At 38.9% G+C, this 21658-nt stretch overlaps 2 protein-coding genes and 1 long non-coding RNA gene across 3 annotated transcripts in view; 1 reads left to right on the top strand and 2 right to left on the bottom strand.

The window, feature by feature from the left end:
• LOC126377543 (uncharacterized) overlaps positions 1-21658 on the bottom strand; it is a 394831-nt gene that overhangs the window by 321367 nt on the left and 51806 nt on the right. The gene's annotated exons all lie outside the window — the stretch shown is intronic.
• On the bottom strand, positions 5273-10033 carry LOC126377560 (F-box/LRR-repeat protein 14). The gene has a single exon (XM_050025357.1). It carries the CDS (start codon positions 9790-9792, stop codon positions 8461-8463), a length of 1332 nt encoding a protein of 443 aa, XP_049881314.1. The 5' UTR covers positions 9793-10033; the 3' UTR covers positions 5273-8460.
• LOC126377650 (uncharacterized) lies at positions 16256-17605 on the top strand. The gene is made up of 2 exons (XR_007567952.1): positions 16256-16902; positions 16993-17605. It is a non-coding gene; the product is annotated as an uncharacterized LOC126377650 (long non-coding RNA).

Consider the following 21658-nt stretch of genomic DNA (forward strand, 5'->3'; position numbering starts at 1 on the left):
GGCCTCCCACAAGCAGGTCTCACCAACTGCATTGAGAAAGCGCACATATCACTGTGTAACTAGCACGTACTTCTTCCAGCGAAGCCACGATGGCAACTAACATAAATTCCTTTAGAAACAAAAGGTGATCTACGATAACATCAAGCAAATCACCTCCAACTACGCTAAAGATCCTGTTCAACGGAAGAATTTGGGTTATCGATAAAACGTGTAGAGGCTTTGGAGGCTCACTGGGCTGACTTTAGCATAAATCACGAGAATCTTGCACCACCAAACTGCGGGTCGTTTTTAACGCCTCTATTAAAACGGACAGTAACTACAGTCTCAACGATCTCATGGAGACAGAACCCAACTTGCAATAGGATATCTGCTCTCTCATTATCAAGTGGAGGAGCGATAAATACGCTCTCACTGCCGATATTGAGACGATGTTTCGCGTCATATTTTTACACGAACATCAAAGACCTCTGCAAAAAATCATCTGGCAGTCATCTCCCAACAATATACTACAGGAGATGGAGCTGTGTACGGTAACGTACGGGATGAAAGCAGCCCCGTTTCTTGCTATGCGCACACTAAAGCAACTGGCAGATAACGAAGGACACGAGTTTCCTATGGCAGATAAAGCAGTACGTCACCAATTCTATATGGATGACGTCATTACAGGGCACAATACATTAGAAGCTGCGCGCACATTACAAAAACAACTTTTCGAACTGTTACGGAAGGGTGGACTTACGCTGAGAAAATAGGCAACTAACGATACGAGTCAACAAAATGTCTTTAAGTTCAAACAGGATACACCAACAAAAATGCTTGGACTTGGCTGGAATACATCATGCGACCAGTTTTGTTCACGGACCGGGAAAATAACTAAACGGATGTTATTATCGGACATAAGCAAGCTATACAACCCCCTCGGGTGGCTTGCTCCGACAATTGTCAGTGCTAAAATATTATTCCAAAACTTGTGGAATAATGAACTTACTTACCTGGGATGAACCTATACCCGACGAAATGGCGAAAGAATGGAAAAAATCCAGTCAGAGTTGGAAATTTTATCCGAAATAGCAATACCCAGGTGGATAAATAGTGACAGTAAGCACATTGAACTAGTTGGATTTTGTGCGAAAAGGCCTAAGCCTGCGTAATTTACATCAAAACAACTAACGAGCACGGTGAATGCGTCACAAAACTGAACTGAACAAGAAACCTTCCCTGTCGAGACTGGAACTATGTGGAGCGCTTCTACTGGCGCGGCTTATGGAGAAGGTCATGCTTGAACTTACCATTCACTGCTGGACGGACTCCTGGGTCGTGTTGGCGTGGCTGCAAGGAGGCTGAACTGGAAGAAGCTGAGATACCAACGTGAACTGGGAAAAATATGTCTCTAATCGAACGGCAATCATTCACTCGATAATACCCGCTACACAATGGAAGTACGTCAAATAAAAGGATAATCCTGCCGACTGTGCTAGTAGAGCATTACTGCCGTCTCAGCTTATAAATTTCGATTTGTTGTGGCACGGACCTAGCAGGCTGAAAACGGGACATAAGGCCGACTTGGAAAGCAAGGATGTCCGCCTTAGATGTCTAAAATCCATTTTGCACATCAAGTGGCAGGATCAAGTTCCAAACACAGAAGTTTTGCGTCGTGCTGGTCTATCCGGAATAGAAGCGCTCATCATAAAGCACCAACTGAGCTGATGCGATCAAGTCTTGCGAATGGATGACAGCAGATCACCGCAAGCAGTTTTCTATTCCGAGCTCTCTAGCGGAAAGCGAAAACATGGTGGGCAATATCTCCGTTACAAAGACGTGCTTAAACGGAATCTCGTGGCATGTGAGATACCAACTGCAGTTGGGAGGAGGCGCCGCACCGTTCACAAGAGCGTCAATTTATTTGAAAAGAAGCGTTTACAAGATCTCGACGCAAAGCGTCAAATACGGAAGACTCGACCGAAACCCTCCTATAATTACACAATCAATTCGCCAGGCCAGCTTTAAGTCGAAGTTCGGTTTCGCCAGCCACATCAGAGGTCACCACAACAACGAGCCAAGATAGTTATTTAGGAGTCGCCGTCACCGGATACGGTTTGGACGACATGATGATGATAATTAGTACATGCTGCTGTTTAGCTCAACAGTATACACTTCACTAAATCTTCGGCTGTAAAAATAGTCTAGAAACTGATCCAACTATCCCCTAGTTTACAATCATACTAATAACGGGAAAAAGCCGATGTAATGAGGACGATAGAACACAAATCATAAAGTTGCAATTTCATTAACAGAATAAATGTAATTAATTTGATTTGATTTGAACTAGCGTATCGAATTTCAGAGGTCAGTAGGGGCGGCAAAAATTTAATAGCCTACTGGCGGCATATTTGTAAATCCGCCACTGACTATAGTACTGAAAATAAAAAAAAAAACACTCAAATTTTCATGAATTTTCTGACAGGGAATTCCATTTGATATCAAATCAGAATCGTGGTCTGAATCGTCCCCCTCAGTATTCGTTACGGTGTCACTAACACCCTGTATTGGCACGCTTTTGATCAATCTCACGTAATGATAAGTGACGATGTGGTCTAGGGTGGATCACGGTTACCTCATCATCAGCCGTACGACGCCCACTGCTGGGCATAGGCCTCCCCCAAGGATCTCCACGACGATCGGTCCTGCGCTGCCCGCATCCAGCGGCTTCCCGCGACCTTCACCAGATCGTCGGTCCACCTTGTAGTGGGCCTACCCACTGAGCGGCGACCGACACGTGGTCGCCATTCCAGAACCTTTCCGCCCCATCGGCCATCGGTTCTCCTCGCTATGTGTCCTGCCCACTGCCACTTCAGCTTTGCAATTCTCCGAGCTATGTCGGTGACTTTAGTTCTCCTGCGGATCTTCTCATTTCTGATTCGATCAGGCAGGGAAATACCGAGCATAGCCCTCTCCATTGCCCGCTGAGCGACACGTCGGGATCGGTGTCACGGTTACCTAGCAAATGCCTATTCACTCTAGCCTTGATATCAAGTGGCATTTCCTCTAGGAAAATTCATGTCTTTTTTTAATTATTTTCATTTCCATACTTTCGCGACGGAAACTTCCACTGGATATCAACTCAGAATCATGGGCTCAATCATCCCTCAAAGTTTTCGTTACGATGTCACTAACACCTTGTATTATTAAAAAAAAGTAACAATAAACCATTTTGTTTTGGCTGTCTGTTTATTGTAGTTGTAAACGAAAGTAAACTTAGCCATAAATGCCGTAATGTACCGTGATATAGGTACGGTCACGAGCATTAATATGTATACACTTTGGTACCATGTCACATTAACTTTTTTGACAAATTGAACTGTAAGTCTCACTAAATGTTACATATGTTAGTGCGACAGTGTCCTAAAGTGGGTGCATTATATTGCTCATGACTGTACTAATACAATTGTTTCATTCCATCATTGTTACTTTTAAAAACTTCGTAGGTACTTAAATGCTTTTACGAACAATCACATTTGTGAATGTCGTTTTCGAAAAATAGGATCGTCGTTTGTGGAAGTACGCGGTCTTTGCCCTCACGGCGAATAGGGGTGATCGTATGTGTGTACATTTTATTACCTAACTAGACATAGGACGCTTTCAGGTTTTGCAGGACGCAGGAGGTTTTATCTCAGGACGTTCAGGAGGGTTCGAATCCCGGTGGGGACAATAATTGCCGTTCTATACATAGTATTATTCCTTATTCTATGCTTGTAGAATGATATAAAGTAACATTTAAACAGCCTTCGTGGTCCAGTGGTTTGAGCGTTGGGCTCACGATCCGCAGGTCCCGGGTTCAAATACCGGTGGGGATATATCACACAAATCACTTTGTGAGCCCTAGTTTGGTTAGGAGATTACAGGCTGATCACCTCATTGTCCAAAAAGTAAAAAGATCCGTGCTTCGGAAGGCACATTAAGCCGTTGGTCCCGGTTATTACTTACGTAATACGTAATTGATGTAAGTACGTGATCGTTACATGAGTCATGTCAGGGGCCTATGGCGGCTCAGTAATAACCCTGGCACCAGGGTTGATGGGGTTGGTAGTTCACCTAACAACCCACACGATAGAAGTAGAAGATCTCAGGACGTCCACCACCGCCTTATTATCATTCCAATGAATATCCTCTATGCTTTTTGTACCTAATTATTTTATGTATTTTTTTAAGTATTGTTAATGTCTTGTCTTTGTGTGTGGCGTCCTTTTATAATAAACAATTTCTATTTTATTCTATACATACTAGGTTTTTCTCTTCTTTTAATCCTTTTAACCCTTGTTCGAATGTAGGACTCGAATAACCCCCCTGTTATTTAAAAAGGCCGCATCAAAGCAATTCATCTAAAAAAAGCAATATTGCTTTCTGACTTTTGTTTGCATTGCGCACTTACTTTATATGCGCAAATGTCAAATTGCAATATTTGCTTTTTTCTCTCCTTGCGATCTTTTGCAGTCTCGTGTGTTTGCGCTAGCCTATTTCTATGTTTTATTCTTCTATCTTTATGGTTTGATTGTCTTCTCTTCAAATTTTCGCTCTCTAAGAACGGTCGTTGTCATCTGTAATTTCTTTTTTCGCTTTTATTTTACTTTTCTATTGTGTAATTATTTAGTAAAAGTGTCATTCGTTTGGTTTCTTTTTATTTCCGTCCACTTGCTGCCGACCATTTACTGGGGGGAGCACAGCCTTCCCTTTTGCCCTGCTTTTGAGACGTAAGTATATAGGTTGTTTTTATACGTATTATGTTACCTTATATTATAATAATTTTACCTATTATTATTGTTAGGGTACGTAATGTTTATTTTATTATTATTAGATTATTTAACTTAATAACAGACGGAATAAAGTCGTGAATCTGTGTCACGACTTTATTATTTTTAATTTGGAACTAGCAAATTATTATTTTTTTGTTGTTATTTTTGAACTCTTTTGCGAACGGCAACGTTTTCCCGCCTTTTTAAAAGGCGGTGGCGGGAATTTTGTTCGGTTGCGGTAATCTGCTATGAAGAGTTGGAGAGTTAACATTGTTTATGAAAATATAACATTATTCAAGAGAATTGCTGAATTGTTTGATTAGGACGAGCACCTTCCCACCTGAGAGCAGTAGTATTATCATTATTACATTATTATATATAAAAATAAAAAACTTATTCTAAGGTGGGCAAATGTGACTAAGAGCGATCTCTTCCATATATTGTCATTATACCAATGTCAGAGGGAGAAATGAAATTCAATATTAATTTGTAACTTAAACGATGACTTTTAATACATTTCGTATGTTACATTCGTTCATAATTTGTACAAAACAATGTATTGCATAGTATACAACGTTAGAGTTCTCAGTTCGACCATAATGCTAACATCACAATTATTAATGATAATAAACAATTAAAACTAACTAATTAACTAACTTTACGTATCAATTGAGATCGTAGCTTTTGGGAGACAGGTAAAAAAATTACATTTTTAAACTGAAGTTGCTTATAGATAAATATAAAAATAACAGCGTGTGGTATGACCAAATATTACTATCACCTTGGACCACTTACACCAAAACATTTCGATTTAGGTTCTTAATTTGAAATGTATTTGTTTCGTGCGATTTTGTTTTAATTTTATAATTCACATAATGAATTAGACTCTCATTTGGTTGAACCGAAACTAGATAATTTCAGAGTGACGATTCAATTCAAAATTTAAAGTGAATTGAAACAAAAAATGTCTCTTTCCAAGAAAGTAAAACCCGTCATGTACAGTGAAAATAATTATCATTTTTTATCTTAAATTAAGAGAGAATGAGATGGAAACTTTGGATTTTCTGTCCCTTTCATAACCGTTACCGTCATTGATATGCTTCGGCTGAAAATATTTAATAACAAGTTTAACAACCATTGATGTGTAATACTAAATAATTATGTTACTATAGCGACAACTCAATAAGATTTTTTAAATTGTTTTGAGAAACATAATCACGCCCCATCTATATAGTAATGGCGATTACTCCACCGACAAGAGCGCAGCTCTTAAATAAAGAGAGAGAGAGATGTATATTTCTTAAGTCACCAGAAAAAATAAAATGGACCTACAAAATAGTCCGTAGTAACTATAAATCGCTTTTGAAGACAACAAAAATAATTAATAATGGCTACATTCAAGAAAGTTATCTGAAATCGCTGGGACGAACGGGGATTTTAGGTAAGTTACTTTTTAGAAACAATGTTTTGAGTTTACACAATTTCCAAAACACGTAATGTTTACAAAAACATGTTTAGGTCATTTTGAATGCCGATAAAGGCATAGTATTTTCAATGAAACAGTGTTTATAAACATCTGCTTTCCCAGAGAAAAACTGTGTTTAGTGTAGTTGGTCTATTATGACCTAAGTATATTAAAAACTTAACATGTTTGTCAGTTATTGTATGAATGTTTTTGAAAGTACCTACCCAAAATAATAAAAAACAAAGTTGAAAGATAGGTAGGTATCTAACAAAAAACATGCCTAGGTAGGTACTTTTAATATTAGTCAATGTACTGGATTACAGAAATGTAATAAATTATCTTATAATCTACTTAAGTAAGTACTTGTCTTATTTATGTACTTTCTCAAGAATAGACAAAAAACTTCATTTAATGAATGAAAGAATTGAAAATGTCATTCATAAGTTCAGTCAAAGATTTGCAATGCAATATAAATATCAATGGTTATGGAGTTGTATAATATGTTGTGATAAAAAAAATACATACGACATGGCTGTATGGCATAATTCCCTTTGCCTTGCCCTTCGGGGAAAATCAAAACAAAAAAAATATCAATTGTTATGAGGTAACATTGACATTAGGGCGCCATATTTGTAGGCGTTACTATTAGAAAAGAAAAAATAGATTGTAGGTTGCTATTACAACTTTGTTCTCTCGAAATCGCAGGCGAATGATGAAGAGGACAGAACATTTGTCTGTTTCTTGTTTATAAAATATGTTTACAGACGTATTGAGTGATATCTTTTAGAAACTTGTAATGATCATGCTGGCAGTTATTTTTTTTTTAAATGCTCAGCTGATTCTTGGGTTTGGGTACAGAGTTCATCTTAGGTACCTCTTCTGAGGTACCTCAATTGGGATAGTAAACTTAGTCGAATGAGCTTTTTATGTTATAGTTATGTGTTTAGTATGACAGTTCTAAAAGTAGCTATATATCTCTTTCATAAAATACCTATAAAGGATGACTCCACATTTTGAATTATTAAATTAAAATAAGTTTATTTATAACTGACATTTTCTATTCTGTAGAAATGGAAAGGGAGTAGGTATCTGTTAAAAAAGTAAACGTTTACACTTCCCGTCCCTTTCTTTTCTATTGGAATAGAAAAGTAAGTAAAGCACCTACCTACATGCTAAAAGTAATTAAAGAATTCATTTCAGAACCGACACATTTATTAAGTTGTAGGTAATTAAAGGCATTTAATATGAAGTTGTCTTTCAAAATGGCGCAGATTGTTATCGACACCAAACCTATTGGAATATTGATTTGGTGGAAAATATATCCAGTCAATGAAAAATATAAATACTTTAAATGCAAATGACTCAATGCTTCGGAAACTTTTGCAAACAATACTAAGTATTTTCTTCAATGTAAAAGAAAATAAAACATTTATTTACGTCTTTTAGTTAGTAGTTAACATACCTATCTATACATTATTAGGTATATGCCCATTGTCAATATTCACTTTGGCGACAACATATCTACATTTAGACAATTTGTGAAACTATTTAAATTTTAGATATACTAAATCGTATACATTATGCATTGTACCTTTAATATTTCATGAATTTGTTTAGGTTTTGAGAATAAATAAATCAAAATTCAACACAATAAGTCTCCCAAATTTACAGTGCTACAAAAATAATTGAAAAAACCTAATAACAAATTGGTTATTTCCCAACTTGACGCTTAAGGTCGAACTAAAAACAGTAATAATTTGAAGAATGGCTAAATGTCTAACTAATGGAGCAATTATATTGATAAACCAGACCTTTTTGTCATTGCAAAACTTGTAAAAGGTACATTAAAACTTAAATATTACGTCAGTGACAATAAAAAACTTAGAGCGAACAGAACAGGGCAACTTGAAAAAGGTCTAGCTCAACGTTGCGACTAGGCATTGGGGCAACTTTCCTTACAAACATAACACAACTGACAATTTACAAAATGACATAATCAAAAACATAAATGCAACATTAACAAAACTGGCCAAAAAGGAACGTTTAAAAAAGAAAGCAACCCCGTTCCCTAACAATAATTCGATAATATCTTAAATTGGTTAATTCATTTATTCACTGTCCAGATTATACAACCTTGGCTCGCTCACTACAACATGGCGGTCAGCCGGCGGGCCGGCGCGCACTCGATCGCTAGTGTGTGTGTGGTCACCGTACATGCCACAGCCCGAGGTTGAGTACACTAAGCTGCGGCAACTTCACAATGAAGTCCAACCCTTGCGGCGTGATGCACGTACACCCGTACAGGTCTATCGCCTTCAAATTTCTCAGCCCGTCCCCCAGAGCCCTTAGTCCCCTATCTGTGACCCTTGTGCACTGCCCTATATTTAGAGTTTCTAGTTGCGATAACCGCGCGACCCTCTCCAAACCTTCGTCCGTGAGTCTACACGCGCTCAAAGATAACGACCTCAGTCCAGATAACCCCAGCGTGGCGTGTAGCAGAGCCTCGTCGCCTACTTTATCGCAGAACGACACGTCCAAGGCTTTCAGTCTTCCGCTCTCGGCTAAATGCGCCACTCCGGCGTCCGATACTCCGTCACACGCTCTCAGGTTGACATCTTCCAGGTTCGGCAGACGAGCCAGGTGCCGCAGCCCTGCATCCGTCACAGCCACGCAGAATGAAAGATTTATAGATTTGAGATTAGGAAGCCCTGTCGCTGCGTGTTTTAACGCCTCGTCTGTCAACCTCTGGCAGTCTTGGAGACCCAAATACTCCAGCTCAGGCGTACCCCGCGCCTCCCCGCCACCACACAGGTGCGCTATCCCTGCATCGTTCACGTGCCAGCACGATCTTAAGTTCAAATGCTTTAACTTCTTCAATCCCCACGCGATAAGCAACAGTCCCGTATCTGTCACGTTACTACAACCACCAAGTTCTAACTCTTCCAAGTTTTTCAACGACTGTGCTATCCTCCCGAGAGAGGAGTCTGTTACTTGTTTACATAGGGATAAGTCTAGTCTTCTTAAAGCTGGGAGTTCAGCGGCGAATGCGCTGGCTAGAGCCGCATCTGTGACGCTGTAGCAGCCGCTGAGTGATAAAGATTCCAAGCCAGGTAAAGAGGCGACGGCGTCCCTTAGACCTCTTCTGAGGGAGAGCACTTGGAGCTTGCGAACTCCCCGCCTGGCCAAGGACTGGAAGAGCACCGGCGCGGGCCGACGGAGGTGCAAGGCGGCCTCGACCCCGCGCCACACCGAGCGACGGTCCGCTGCATCTCTCCACGCACGGCACACCTGGGCCGCCCGGCCTCGGTCGCGCACGGGCAGCCGCTCGAATATCAAAGCTAAAAGTTCCGGATAGAGCCTGGATATGTGCGTCCCTTGCGGCTCTGGCGGCGGCTCCGGCACGTGAGCCGTGGGCAAATGCGGCCGATGCAGTCTATACGGCGCACTCCGCTGTTTTCTCCTCGTCGTGCTCGGCAATTCGGTTAGGCCGAGGCGCTCGTCGCGCCAAGACAACACTTCCTCCGTCCACGCACTCATGGCGGTGACACTGCACTATAACATGACACTGGGTTACGGACCGGTTTTCGGTGAAACTCGTGTTTGTGTGGAGCGCGCGCGACGTGCGTCCGTCCAGCACGGCGCGTCCTCGTGTACTGGCTGCTGCGAGGCGCGCGCGGAGCGGCCCCCCTCCCGCGGCCGGCGCGCGCGGCGATTGGTCGCGCTCGCCCGCACGTGACGCGCTCTGTATCGATTCGGAGGCTCTGCGGCGGCATTTTTAAGTTGGCGGACCGAGAGCCCGCCTTCCCCGCGCGGCCCCTGACGCTTGACGCAAACAACACGCCGCACGCAGACCAGACAGTAGGTATCTGCTATAAATAAATATACAAAATACAGAGTTCATGAAATTGGGATGATTTTTATAACAGTAGAAACTAGTAGGAAGAAACAATTATGCCAGCAGGTATGGATTCGGTTTGGATATAACAAAGCAGAATTACCGAAACGGCAAGGTTTATGGAATCGTTGGACGAAAGAAATTGATCTTCTTCTAAAACTGCCATGCCATCGGTAACTACTGCAAAGTCATCCCTTTTCTGAGCCAGTCGGGTGAGCCAGGAGAGGGGAGCGTCCCTATTTTCAGTCCATTTTTTGTTATTATCCAGACAGTGTATCTTGCGATATTGATAAAAACACTTAAAATAAAAAACAACCTCTACAGCACACAAAAAATGAGACAGATTGAAACCTAAATTTGACTAATTTAAACGTAATGTCTTCAATATTTATGATGCAATGAACTCATTGACGTTTAATTTTCCTACAGAAATATCGTGTTGTTTCACTTCTTCTTCTCCCGCGCATACTTCCCATATCTTTTGTGGTCAGACCTCGTAGTCCTCTTCCATCTTTTCCTTTCGGAGCAGTTTACTAGATTCGTCTTGTTACAATGTCGTTATTTGAGCAGAATCTCATCTGATTATAGTGAAGTGTTTCTCTTGACAAGTACGTCAGCTCGAAGAGAATTTTTGTTTCCTATATAACAATTTATGTACCTATAACACTACTATTTTAAACTGATTTGACAAGGCAATAAAACACAATCTACAACAATACAATAAAACAACCTAGGTACCTACTAGATTTAAATGTTTTATTTTCATTAATTAATGCTAGATACTATATTTTACTGTGCAAGTAATATATCTACGTACTCACTAAAATTCCCCACAGTATATTGTCCAGTCTCTCAGAAGCATTCAAATAATAGGCACAATGTGAGTGCACGTATTCTCTACATAGTGTTTGACCACAGTGATAAGGCGCAAGCAAGTCGACGCGCCGTATATTTTCGTTCGCAGTGCACTTGCCGACGACTTGTGACCAGTTCAACCAGGCCCCTCGCTCCAACAACTCTCCTTTTATCCGCTCGCCATAAAATAAAGTTAGGTGTTCCAAGAGATCTCAATAAACTGGTCTTGTGATAACGTCAGCCAACTATTACAAGGGCGACCGGTCTCGCTCCGAAGTGTTCCAAATATGAAATTTGAATTCAAACGTGTTCCAGGGAATGGAACGCGATTGGCCGTTTTGAATTAACTTTGGGGTTTGGATACTCGTTGTATTTAATATTTTTTCTACTCCTCTACTTTAATCTGGCATTTAAATAACCAAAAAGTCTAATATAAGTACATACATAATTAAACTCTTTGAAAAAGTGTACGCTCTATGGCCTATAAAAGCATTGTTTACAAAGTGTAACTGTACTATAATGTCGCCAAAAAAGCATTGTTGTTGTTTTTTTTTTTTTTTGACCTGGAAACTGGCACCTTTTCTTTGTTTGGTGCCATAGATATACTATAAAAAAAAAGTATACATTTGCCGCCATTTTCCCGCGCGTTGGAAAATAAATTGGAAAATTTTTGTGTTTCGTTTAAAATTACGTCGTCGTAGAAAAAGTATTGTATGCAACGTTGTATAACTAGGTCAAAAAATGCTCGTGGCGTCTCTTATTGCGATGTTCGCCAAGGCTCACATCGCAACTCACGCCACTCGCATTTTTTGACCCTTCTTATACAACTGTTGCATAAAATACTATAAAAGTAAAATTTTACTTTAGTGAAAAAATGCGTAGGTAATATTATTTTAGAATACCTTTGTTTTGGTACATACTTTGTTTCTACTCTGGACTAGAAGCGAATAAAAACCATAGAACGCTATTCACCTGTCCCATTCACCACAACAGCCATAACATAAGACACAAGACACTTTCAAGAATAGTGTGTGGGCATTTTTCTTTGATACATCACTGTGGAAGGCTTTGTACATTCTCCGTATATATTTTATATGATTTATCTATATTATATGTATATTTTATGTAGGTAGGTACTAGGTCTGTTTCATATGTTTTATCTACACCACGTTTGTGTCAATTTATATTGAATTATTTACTTATACCTGTATTGCATTGCACTGTCGCCGATTCCAATATTTAGCTAGATCTTTCACACTAAACTTGCCTGGAAGAAATTGTTATTCATGTTACTTTATATTATACTACAAGCACATAATAAGAAATAATAAATACTACGTACAGAATGGCAACTCTCCGCTCCCCACCAGCGACTGAGCTGGGTTTACCTCACCCAAACCGAACATAGTTTAGTCTTCAATCGTGTGGTGTCAGTGTATTGTATTGTAAGACGGCGTATCTTCGTGGATGCAATATGTCTGATTACTTGTATTCTTTATTTGCATACTATGATAGTCTATAAGTTTATAAGTTACATATGAGTTTCACATCATAGACCCTCACCTCTGCCCACCCTTTATGGATCACGGGCGTGAGCTTATTATATGTAGGTGTAGGTTAGTCCGGAAGCCAGGTGGTAAATTGTAACGAAGCATTTCGGACCAACGAGCCTTGTAGCGACATCTTGTGGTTTCTGACGATATAACGTTGTTTTTATATTTTACCCGCAGGAAATCACAGATGGCGCTGCAGGGTTATCGATGGGCCCGAATATTTTTGATTATTTTATTTTCTTCTAAATTATTATATTAAAATTATCTGCAACATTTATTTTTGATATATTATAATTATATTGTTTAAATTTTGGGATCAAACAAGTCGATCGATTGTTGTCGTTGATTCGGCGAATTTATGGTTTGGTAGATTTTTTCTAGTTTGGCAACTTTGTTCGTGGTTCTTGTGTCAGACTGACAGCTGGCTGAGCTGAGAGACAGGTTATGGAAAGTGGGGACGTCGCGAGAGCGCCGGAGACTCCACTGCCGTAACAATAATGTGGGCAAATTAAAAGCCACGATTTATCGGCGACATCAAGAGCCGATGTCTCGATTTAAATAAACAACTTAACCGAGATGGTGAGTCCTCGCAATTCTTCGTGCATATTTTTGCACCAACTTTGTGATAACCTCGAGGTCCTTGTTTTCAGCAACATCACTGAAATCCCATCGCCTAAGGTCCAGTGGGTGGGTTTAGGTTTCATCCGAGCGATGCCCAACTATCCCGGATGAACCTGTAAGTTATTTTCTTTGTTTTACACTCGTGAGTTGCATTGCCACGCTGTCAGCTGAACCACATGCTAATCATTGCCATTCCTTGTTGCAGATGGGTTTTTTTTTTCTTTAAGTTTTGAACGTTTTAATTTTCTAACGTTTTGCAAGTCTTAATGTAAGAAGAAGTTTATAATTGGATCAGATGTTTTGTGAATGAAGATTCCTACTGTTTTCTTCTGCATTTGAGAGTTATTTCAAGCTTCATTTCGGCGGAGCTTGCCTTGGTTGTTTGCACGTCGAAGCTTTCCTTTGTGCGGCGCGCATGTGGATGTGCCGCGCCTCTCCTTTTGCCAACACTCCGGATAAGGCTCGGTGAAGGACTGCGAGGTTGACCGGTGGACGTGCAGCCCGCCAGCTGCGGAACAGTAGGCCCGCTGCGCCGCCATCGTCCAGCACGCCCTGGCCTGAGCCGGCCTCAACTCATCACCTGTACGGTATTCCAGAACGCCTCAGGTAGGCCTGATAGTCGGAGGTCCTCGAGTAAGTGAGGTGCCTACAAGATGGACGGAAAGATATTTTAAAACGCAGTGCTATCTTATGGTCATGTCACAGAGAGATACTTTACCTAACGGCCCACTTCTCTTTAATTGAATTCTATTGGAATTACTAAAATTTCCGTTTCAGTGGCGCCCTTCTTGGTGAAATTGTCGCTCTGTACAACCATTTTAGTATATAAGTGGTGTTGGCATAAACTTTAAGAATAAATTTTGTGAAAACAGTGTATTTTTTTTTTATTATTAAAAAGTGATGGGATTTTGTGTGAATTGTTTGTGTTTTGTTTGCATCTTAGGTTAAGTTGTGTTTGTTTCTTAGTATAAGTAAGGTTCTAGGCCTCCTAAAGAGACCTAACTTAAATACTTATTTTATTGCAATAAGTTTAACCCAATTCTAGGGCTTATTGTCAATTTTTATTACTACATTTGTGTTTTGTTATCATTTTATAAAAATAAACCATTTAGTATGAATAACAGGTTAAAAAGAATTATTAACATAATTTGATGCTAACTAGCAAATATTTTTTATCAGTATTGAGTTTTTTTTTGTTACAATTTGGACAAATAATATCCATATAGTACTGCATTTTGAGATTTCCCAACAATTGAATTTTGAAAACATATTGATTTAAAAAACAAACAATATCACTATTGAAAAACAATAATAAATTACTTTCTAGTTTATTAATTACATTTATAACAGGACATTGGTTTGTAATTGGAATTTTGTGACTTAGTTTCATCATCATAATATTGATAGTTGTGCCGCTGCTTGGCAAACATTTTGCTTATTTGTTGTTTTTTGGAATAATTTTAGATCAGTCTTTTAAAAAACAACTTTATTGAGTAATATTTAGTAGTCAACTTGCTTTACAATCTTTATATATTACAACTTAAAAATAAACATTTACTTCATAGTAAACATAACCTAAAACAAAATTTATATAAAACACTGTTGTTTCTTTTATTGTTTTGAAAGTTAATTACAGGAATAAACTAAGAATTGATGTTGTGTAATAATAACATTTATTTGGTCTATATTTAATGAAAATATTGTACATATTCTAGAAAATAAGTTTTGGAGGCAAACGGGTACATTTTGATATAAATTTGCTTAGTTAACTTCAGAACTCTTTTCAAACTTGAAATTATAACTAAGACACAACCATGGATATCCAAACTGTTTGTTTACAATCACTGCTCCGTGATGAGTTGGTTTATGGAGTGAGTATTCGTGCTGAAGCACCAGCTGATTCTGTTCTCAAAATGAAGAAGCAGCTTAGGGAGTTGATCACTGGTTTCTCTCCGAATGAAATACTGGACGATGAGCGGAAGCCACAGGCCGAATTCCCAATTATCACCGAAAAGCTGAAGGAGCTGCAGGCAAAGATTGATACTGCAGTGAAGTCTAGGGAACGTCATCGCCTTATGCGTGCTAGGGCTTTGTATAATCATCTTCATCACCGTCTTGAGCGTGTAGTATGCACGGAGTCTGTCGATAGGGACATCCAATCGAAGCAGAATGGGAATCTTAAAGCTTGCGGTCACTCATTGGAGAATTTTTCCTTTTCATGGTTAACATTCAATAACATTTAGAAAAAAATTTTGGGGTTACTTGTGTCATTAGGACCTAGTAACAACCTATTTATAACAAACACATTTTTTTTATGTAGTTAAAGACTATTAATTAGTCTTTTGATTTTAAAATAACTAGGTACATTTACCAATAGATGTTTTATGTTTGTTTATGTTAAATGTTTTTTTTTAGTGTGTTTATGGTGCGCTGATAAGGCCCATACACACTGGCGTCTGCAACGCAGCGTTTTTATGAACGCTCAACTTAGCGTTTTTATGTTTTTTTGTTTAGGCGGTTATAGCCAACTATTTAAGATAGTTTTTTATGTTGCTCGTGACAACATTTTTTTTAGGCTTTATAGTAGCCATTTATTAGAAATTCATTTAAATAGGAAACCTCATTAGGTTGACTATTTTTTTTGTTTTTCGACGGAGCGGGTAGTGACTCCTTAAATAAGCCTCTAGCAACTGTTGTTTTGTTTTTTGTCTTTGTCTTTAGAATAGGGGTATCGAGTGACACTATAAGAGTCGTCAGCTCAATCAGGGGTATGAATGTGGGTAACACCCAGTGAAATGGATACTGGGTGCTACTTTATGAAAGAAGTGAAAGGTGATCAATGAATGGTGAAGAATAACAGGTCGGGGTAATTGTTGTGCTTAGGGTTGTGCTGTTTATATGTTTGAGTTGTGCTTCGTTACGTTTTTTTTTATAAATTGTTTAGATGTCTTGTCTTTTGTGGCAGATTTTTTTTTAAAATCGTTAAAATTTAGACTGGTTGTGCGCTCCAGGCTCAATGGCTGAGGGCAGCCGTGTTTCTCACCCAGTTCGAAACCTCTCGTGGGTAGGGGGGTATTGTAACGAAGCATTTCGGACCAACGAGCCTTGTAGCGACATCTTGTGGTTTCTGACGATATAACGTTGTTTTTATATTTTACCCGCAGGAAATCACAGATGGCGCTGCAGGGTTATCGATGGGCCCGAATATTTTTGATTATTTTATTTTCTTCTAAATTATTATATTAAAATTATCTGCAACATTTATTTTTGATATATTATAATTATATTGTTTAAATTTTGGGATCAAACAAGTCGATCGATTGTTGTCGTTGATTCGGCGAATTTATGGTTTGGTAGATTTTTTCTAGTTTGGCAACTTTGTTCGTGGTTCTTGTGTCAGACTGACAGCTGGCTGAGCTGAGAGACAGGTTATGGAAAGTGGGGACGTCGCGAGAGCGCCGGAGACTCCACTGCCGTAACAATAATGTGGGCAAATTAAAAGCCACGATTTATCGGCGACATCAAGAGCCGATGTCTCGATTTAAATAAACAACTTAACCGAGATGGTGAGTCCTCGCAATTCTTCGTGCATATTTTTGCACCAACTTTGTGATAACCTCGAGGTCCTTGTTTTCAGCAACATCACTGAAATCCCATCGCCTAAGGTCCAGTGGGTGGGTTTAGGTTTCATCCGAGCGATGCCCAACTATCCCGGATGAACCTGTAAGTTATTTTCTTTGTTTTACACTCGTGAGTTGCATTGCCACGCTGTCAGCTGAACCACATGCTAATCATTGCCATTCCTTGTTGCAGATGGGTTTTTTTTTTCTTTAAGTTTTGAACGTTTTAATTTTCTAACGTTTTGCAAGTCTTAATGTAAGAAGAAGTTTATAATTGGATCAGATGTTTTGTGAATGAAGATTCCTACTGTTTTCTTCTGCATTTGAGAGTTATTTCAAGCTTCATTTCGGCGGAGCTTGCCTTGGTTGTTTGCACGTCGAAGCTTTCCTTTGTGCGGCGCGCATGTGGATGTGCCGCGCCTCTCCTTTTGCCAACACTCCGGATAAGGCTCGGTGAAGGACTGCGAGGTTGACCGGTGGACGTGCAGCCCGCCAGCTGCGGAACAGTAGGCCCGCTGCGCCGCCATCGTCCAGCACGCCCTGGCCTGAGCCGGCCTCAACTCATCACCTGTACGGTATTCCAGAACGCCTCAGGTAGGCCTGATAGTCGGAGGTCCTCGAGTAAGTGAGGTGCCTACAGGTGTACGGACAGTGTTTTTAAACATAGTGTTATCCCATGGTTGTTACGGAGTGACAATTAACCTGACGGACCAAAGCGCGACCTGTCTCCCTCCATAGGGTTTTTACCTGCCCATGGTTGTACTGTAATAATTATAACTGTAAAATATACATTGTACAAATTCAAAGGGAGTTTTCTTTGTCTCATGCTCGCCGGTCTATAACATCTAGCTGTGCCCTTCAGGTAAACACCACTTTATAAATTTCTGAAACATATCAGTATTATCATAACACCATTTTCCTATTTACCTACCTTTTATATAGGTAGTCAAAAATCTTTTGTTTCAAAATACACTGTTTGTAATGAATTTTGTATCATGACGGTTTCCGGTTCCGGTCGAAGGGTGTACCTATGTCCCGTGAATGGAACTGCTGGGGTGTGATAGTACTCTACTAATGCACTGTCGTAAGACAGTAGACTTACAAGCTAGTTTTGTATTTAAGTTACCTATAAAAACAAAAAGTTTGACTCGGGTCCCAAATGTTACTTCTCTTCTTTCTATTTATTTATTTCTCTTCTTTCTCCACCCCTGTTCCCAGTTTAGCTGGGGTCGGGTCTCCTTACACGTCTGCGCCAGAGAGCTCTGTGCTGGCTTGTCTCTGTGCTCAGATTTTCCAATAGAATCTCTTTCTGCATATTTGACCACCAGGTACAAGGCGGTCGTTTTTATTTATTTATAAAATTTTTCGTGTGGCTTCTTCTATCGCTGGGGCACAGCAACTTAAGCATAACATTTGTTAAGTGGTCAGTATTTACATTCATTAATAAGCTGTATGTATTATGTATTATTATTATTATATACCTATATTCTAATAAGTATTATTAACATTTTATCAAGAAATAAATATACTTTTAATAGAATTATACGAGTAGTCTAATACTAATAATTAATATTCGTTCAACTTATCAGAAAAAAGTTCTTTAACATCATAGTAGGCTTTCTGAATGAAGAACTTGTTTAGTTTGTAAATGGCCCCGATTCCTGCAGACACCGCCTAATTTTATTTTAAGTTATATCCGTCATTTTCATATCCGTCGAAAAGGAAAGGGACGGATGATTCACAGCTCTTAATTTTAGGAAGAATGAGTAAATGAATGAATAACCCGGACGAATCAAAAGGTACGTCGCTGGTATGCAATCCGTTTGACGTGCTGTCTACTTAACTGTGTCGGGTTATTGACGGGTGTAAAATTTTTAGACGGTTGGTTTAGATTTGTGCTTAAAATTGACGTGTGTTCCATACATTTTATGCTTGTCGATTACCCGTCCCTTTCCTTTTCGGCGGATAAGAAAATGACAGATATAACTTAAAATAAAATTAAATGGTATTTACAGGAATTAGCACCAATGTGGCGTCCAATATGGAAATAAATATATTATTTCTTTCTTTCTTTTCTTTCTTTTAGATTATTAGCGAATAACGCCGGTTTCTTCTTCTTCTTATAGGGGTTGTGAGGTGGATTACCAGCCTCATCAACCCTGGTGTCAGGGTTACTATTGAGCCGCCAAAGCCCCCTGTCATGGCTCATGTAACGACTACTTACTTACATCAATAAGTAGTAACCGGAGGCAACAGCTTAATGTGCCTTACGAAGCACGGATCATCTTACTTTCGGACAATCAGGTGATCAGCCTATAATGTCCTAGCCAAACTAGGGATCATAAAGTGACTTTGGTGATATGTCCCCACCGTGATTTGAACCTCCGGATCGTGAGCCCAACGCTCAAACCATTTATATTATATTATATTGCTTACATATTGCTCTTAACATAAATAAATAACACGAATTATTGCAAAGAATAACAATAAGAGATGTTTAAAAAAAACAGATTGTACCTCCGGGCGCATCGTAGTCACAGACTTTTTTTCTCGAGTCTGCCTTTAGCGGTAGACAGGCTGGTTTTTGCGCCTCTTTTTTTCTACCTGAGAGGCTGGGACCCAAAGCATCTGGTCGCCGCGGTAGGTAGATAAATATAACTTAAACGAGAGAATATCACGAATGAACTCTATCTTCTGTGCTCTATCCCATATTCAAATTCAAATTCAAAAATATCTTTATTCGGTAGGTAACATAGTTACACTTTGAATCGTCATATTTTATATAAGTAACTAACGTCTCATCTGTCTAAAACTACTGCAGCTTCTCACAACCTGTATAGCCGGGGAAAAGAACCTGCAAGAAAAATCTCGGTACAGGGCCCTAGGCGTTCTTTAAATAAAAACATAAAATATTGGTATACAATTGAGTAATTTAGCTGCCTAATATCAGTTCTCAGACAGTTAATCCTATGCATTCATATCTTCTAAATAATCACTAACTTTATAATAGGTAACCTTTTTTGTAAAGTTTTTTTTTAACTACTGTCTTAAAACAATTGAAAGCCAAATTCTGACTGTCAATGGGAATCTTATTGTAAAAACATTGCCCCTTAAAAGATTTAGTAATCTTATGAAATCGACTGACTTGTAAAGCAAGTTTATTTTTATTCATACAATAACATAAGCGACTATATACCAATGGGGTAGTCAGAGGTACATCCATCGCAATGTATACGTTTTTACAATAAGATTCCCATTGACATTCAGAATTTGCCTTTCAACTGTTTTAAGACAGTAGTTAAACAAAAACTTTACAAAAAAGGTTATTATAAAGTTAGTGATTATTTAGAAGATATGAATGCATGGGATTAACTGTCTGAGAACTGATATTAGGCAGCTAAATTACTCAATTGTATACCAATATTTTATGTTTATTTTTATTTTTTTAAAGAACGTCTAAGGCCCTGTGCCGAGGTTTTTCTTGCAGCTTCTATTCCCCGGCTATACAGGTTGTGAGAAGCTGCAGTAGTTTTAGGCGGATGAGACGTTCGTTATGTACCTACTGAATAAAGATATTTTTGAATTTGATGAACTAAACACCCACGTATCTCACCGAGCTTTCTGCCGTATCGCCGTCTATAATGGTCGAGCCAACTGTGTTAGTGAAAACTGCACTTGAGATAAATTAATAACTGGTGCAAATCCAGAGCCAAGGTTCGAACCAGCGCCCTCCAGAGAAGAAAGACGGTGAACCACAGGACCGGTGAACCAGTGACTCCCGTCTCTATCTCAACCACAGAATAAAGCGCTTAAAAATATCTTTATATAAGTAAGATGATAAAAGGATTAAAAGAAGAAGAAGTAAAATGATCCATGCTTCGGGTTAAAAACTGAAGTCCGACAAACTGTTATCCGACAAGATTTTACTTCGACAATATGGAAATCCGACACTTCTTTATTCCGACAATACATAATTCGGAAGGCGCTTTAAGCCATTGGTGGTTACTACTTACTGATGTAATCATGTCAGTCATTACACGAGCCATGTTAGGGCCTCCGGTGGCTCAATAATAACCCTGACAGCAGGATGATGATTTTGGTCATCCACCTCACAAACCACACGATAGAAGAAGCTAACATAGGTAAGTTTTTATATAAGTAGATTTATTTTTGACCTTAGCTATCGTCATAGAATAAACAGTAGGTAAGTAAATAGACAATACTAATTGTGTATATCGTACCAAATTGTATGGTATCTACATACAATTTCGAAGAGTAAATAAACTTATGCAGCTAACTTGCCATCGTAAAGATCTTATCCTGTTTGCTATAAAGGAAACTGCAGATTATGGACATACTTATTACACATGTATAACTAGACACTGATGATAGTATACAGGGTGTTAGTACCACCGTAACGAATACTGAGGGGGATGATTTATCTTATCATCCTGAGTTAAAATAAAGCGGAATTTTCCGTCGCAAAATTCATGTTTTTTTTTTTTGTTTTCTTTTTTTTTTTATTACGTACAGTTCTATAATTTGCGATGGAAAATTCAACTTGATTATTAAATCGGAATAATGAGCTGAATCATTACCCTCAATATTCGTTACTATGTCACTTACACCCCGTACAAGTGCGTACAGGTAGCCATAAGAGTATGGGTGTTAGTGACACCGTAACGAATATACTGTGGGTCTTGATTCAGAACATGATTCTGTAGGTATTCTGAGTTTATCAAGTGGAATTTCCTGTCGGAAAATTCGTAAAAAGATATATATTTTATTTTCAGATGTTGGACAATCTTAGACGATGACATAATAGGTACATTAGTATGATAATTATTAACCCACCATGA

Source organism: Pectinophora gossypiella, chromosome 23 (assembly GCF_024362695.1).
Source record: "Pectinophora gossypiella chromosome 23, ilPecGoss1.1, whole genome shotgun sequence".
In the NCBI taxonomy this organism is placed as follows: domain Eukaryota; kingdom Metazoa; phylum Arthropoda; class Insecta; order Lepidoptera; family Gelechiidae; genus Pectinophora; species Pectinophora gossypiella.

Coding starts and splice junctions, on each gene's coding strand:
- LOC126377560 (XM_050025357.1), bottom strand. CDS start 9,792: ATGAGTGCGTGGACGGAGGAAGTGTTGTCTTGGCGCGACGAGCGCCTC.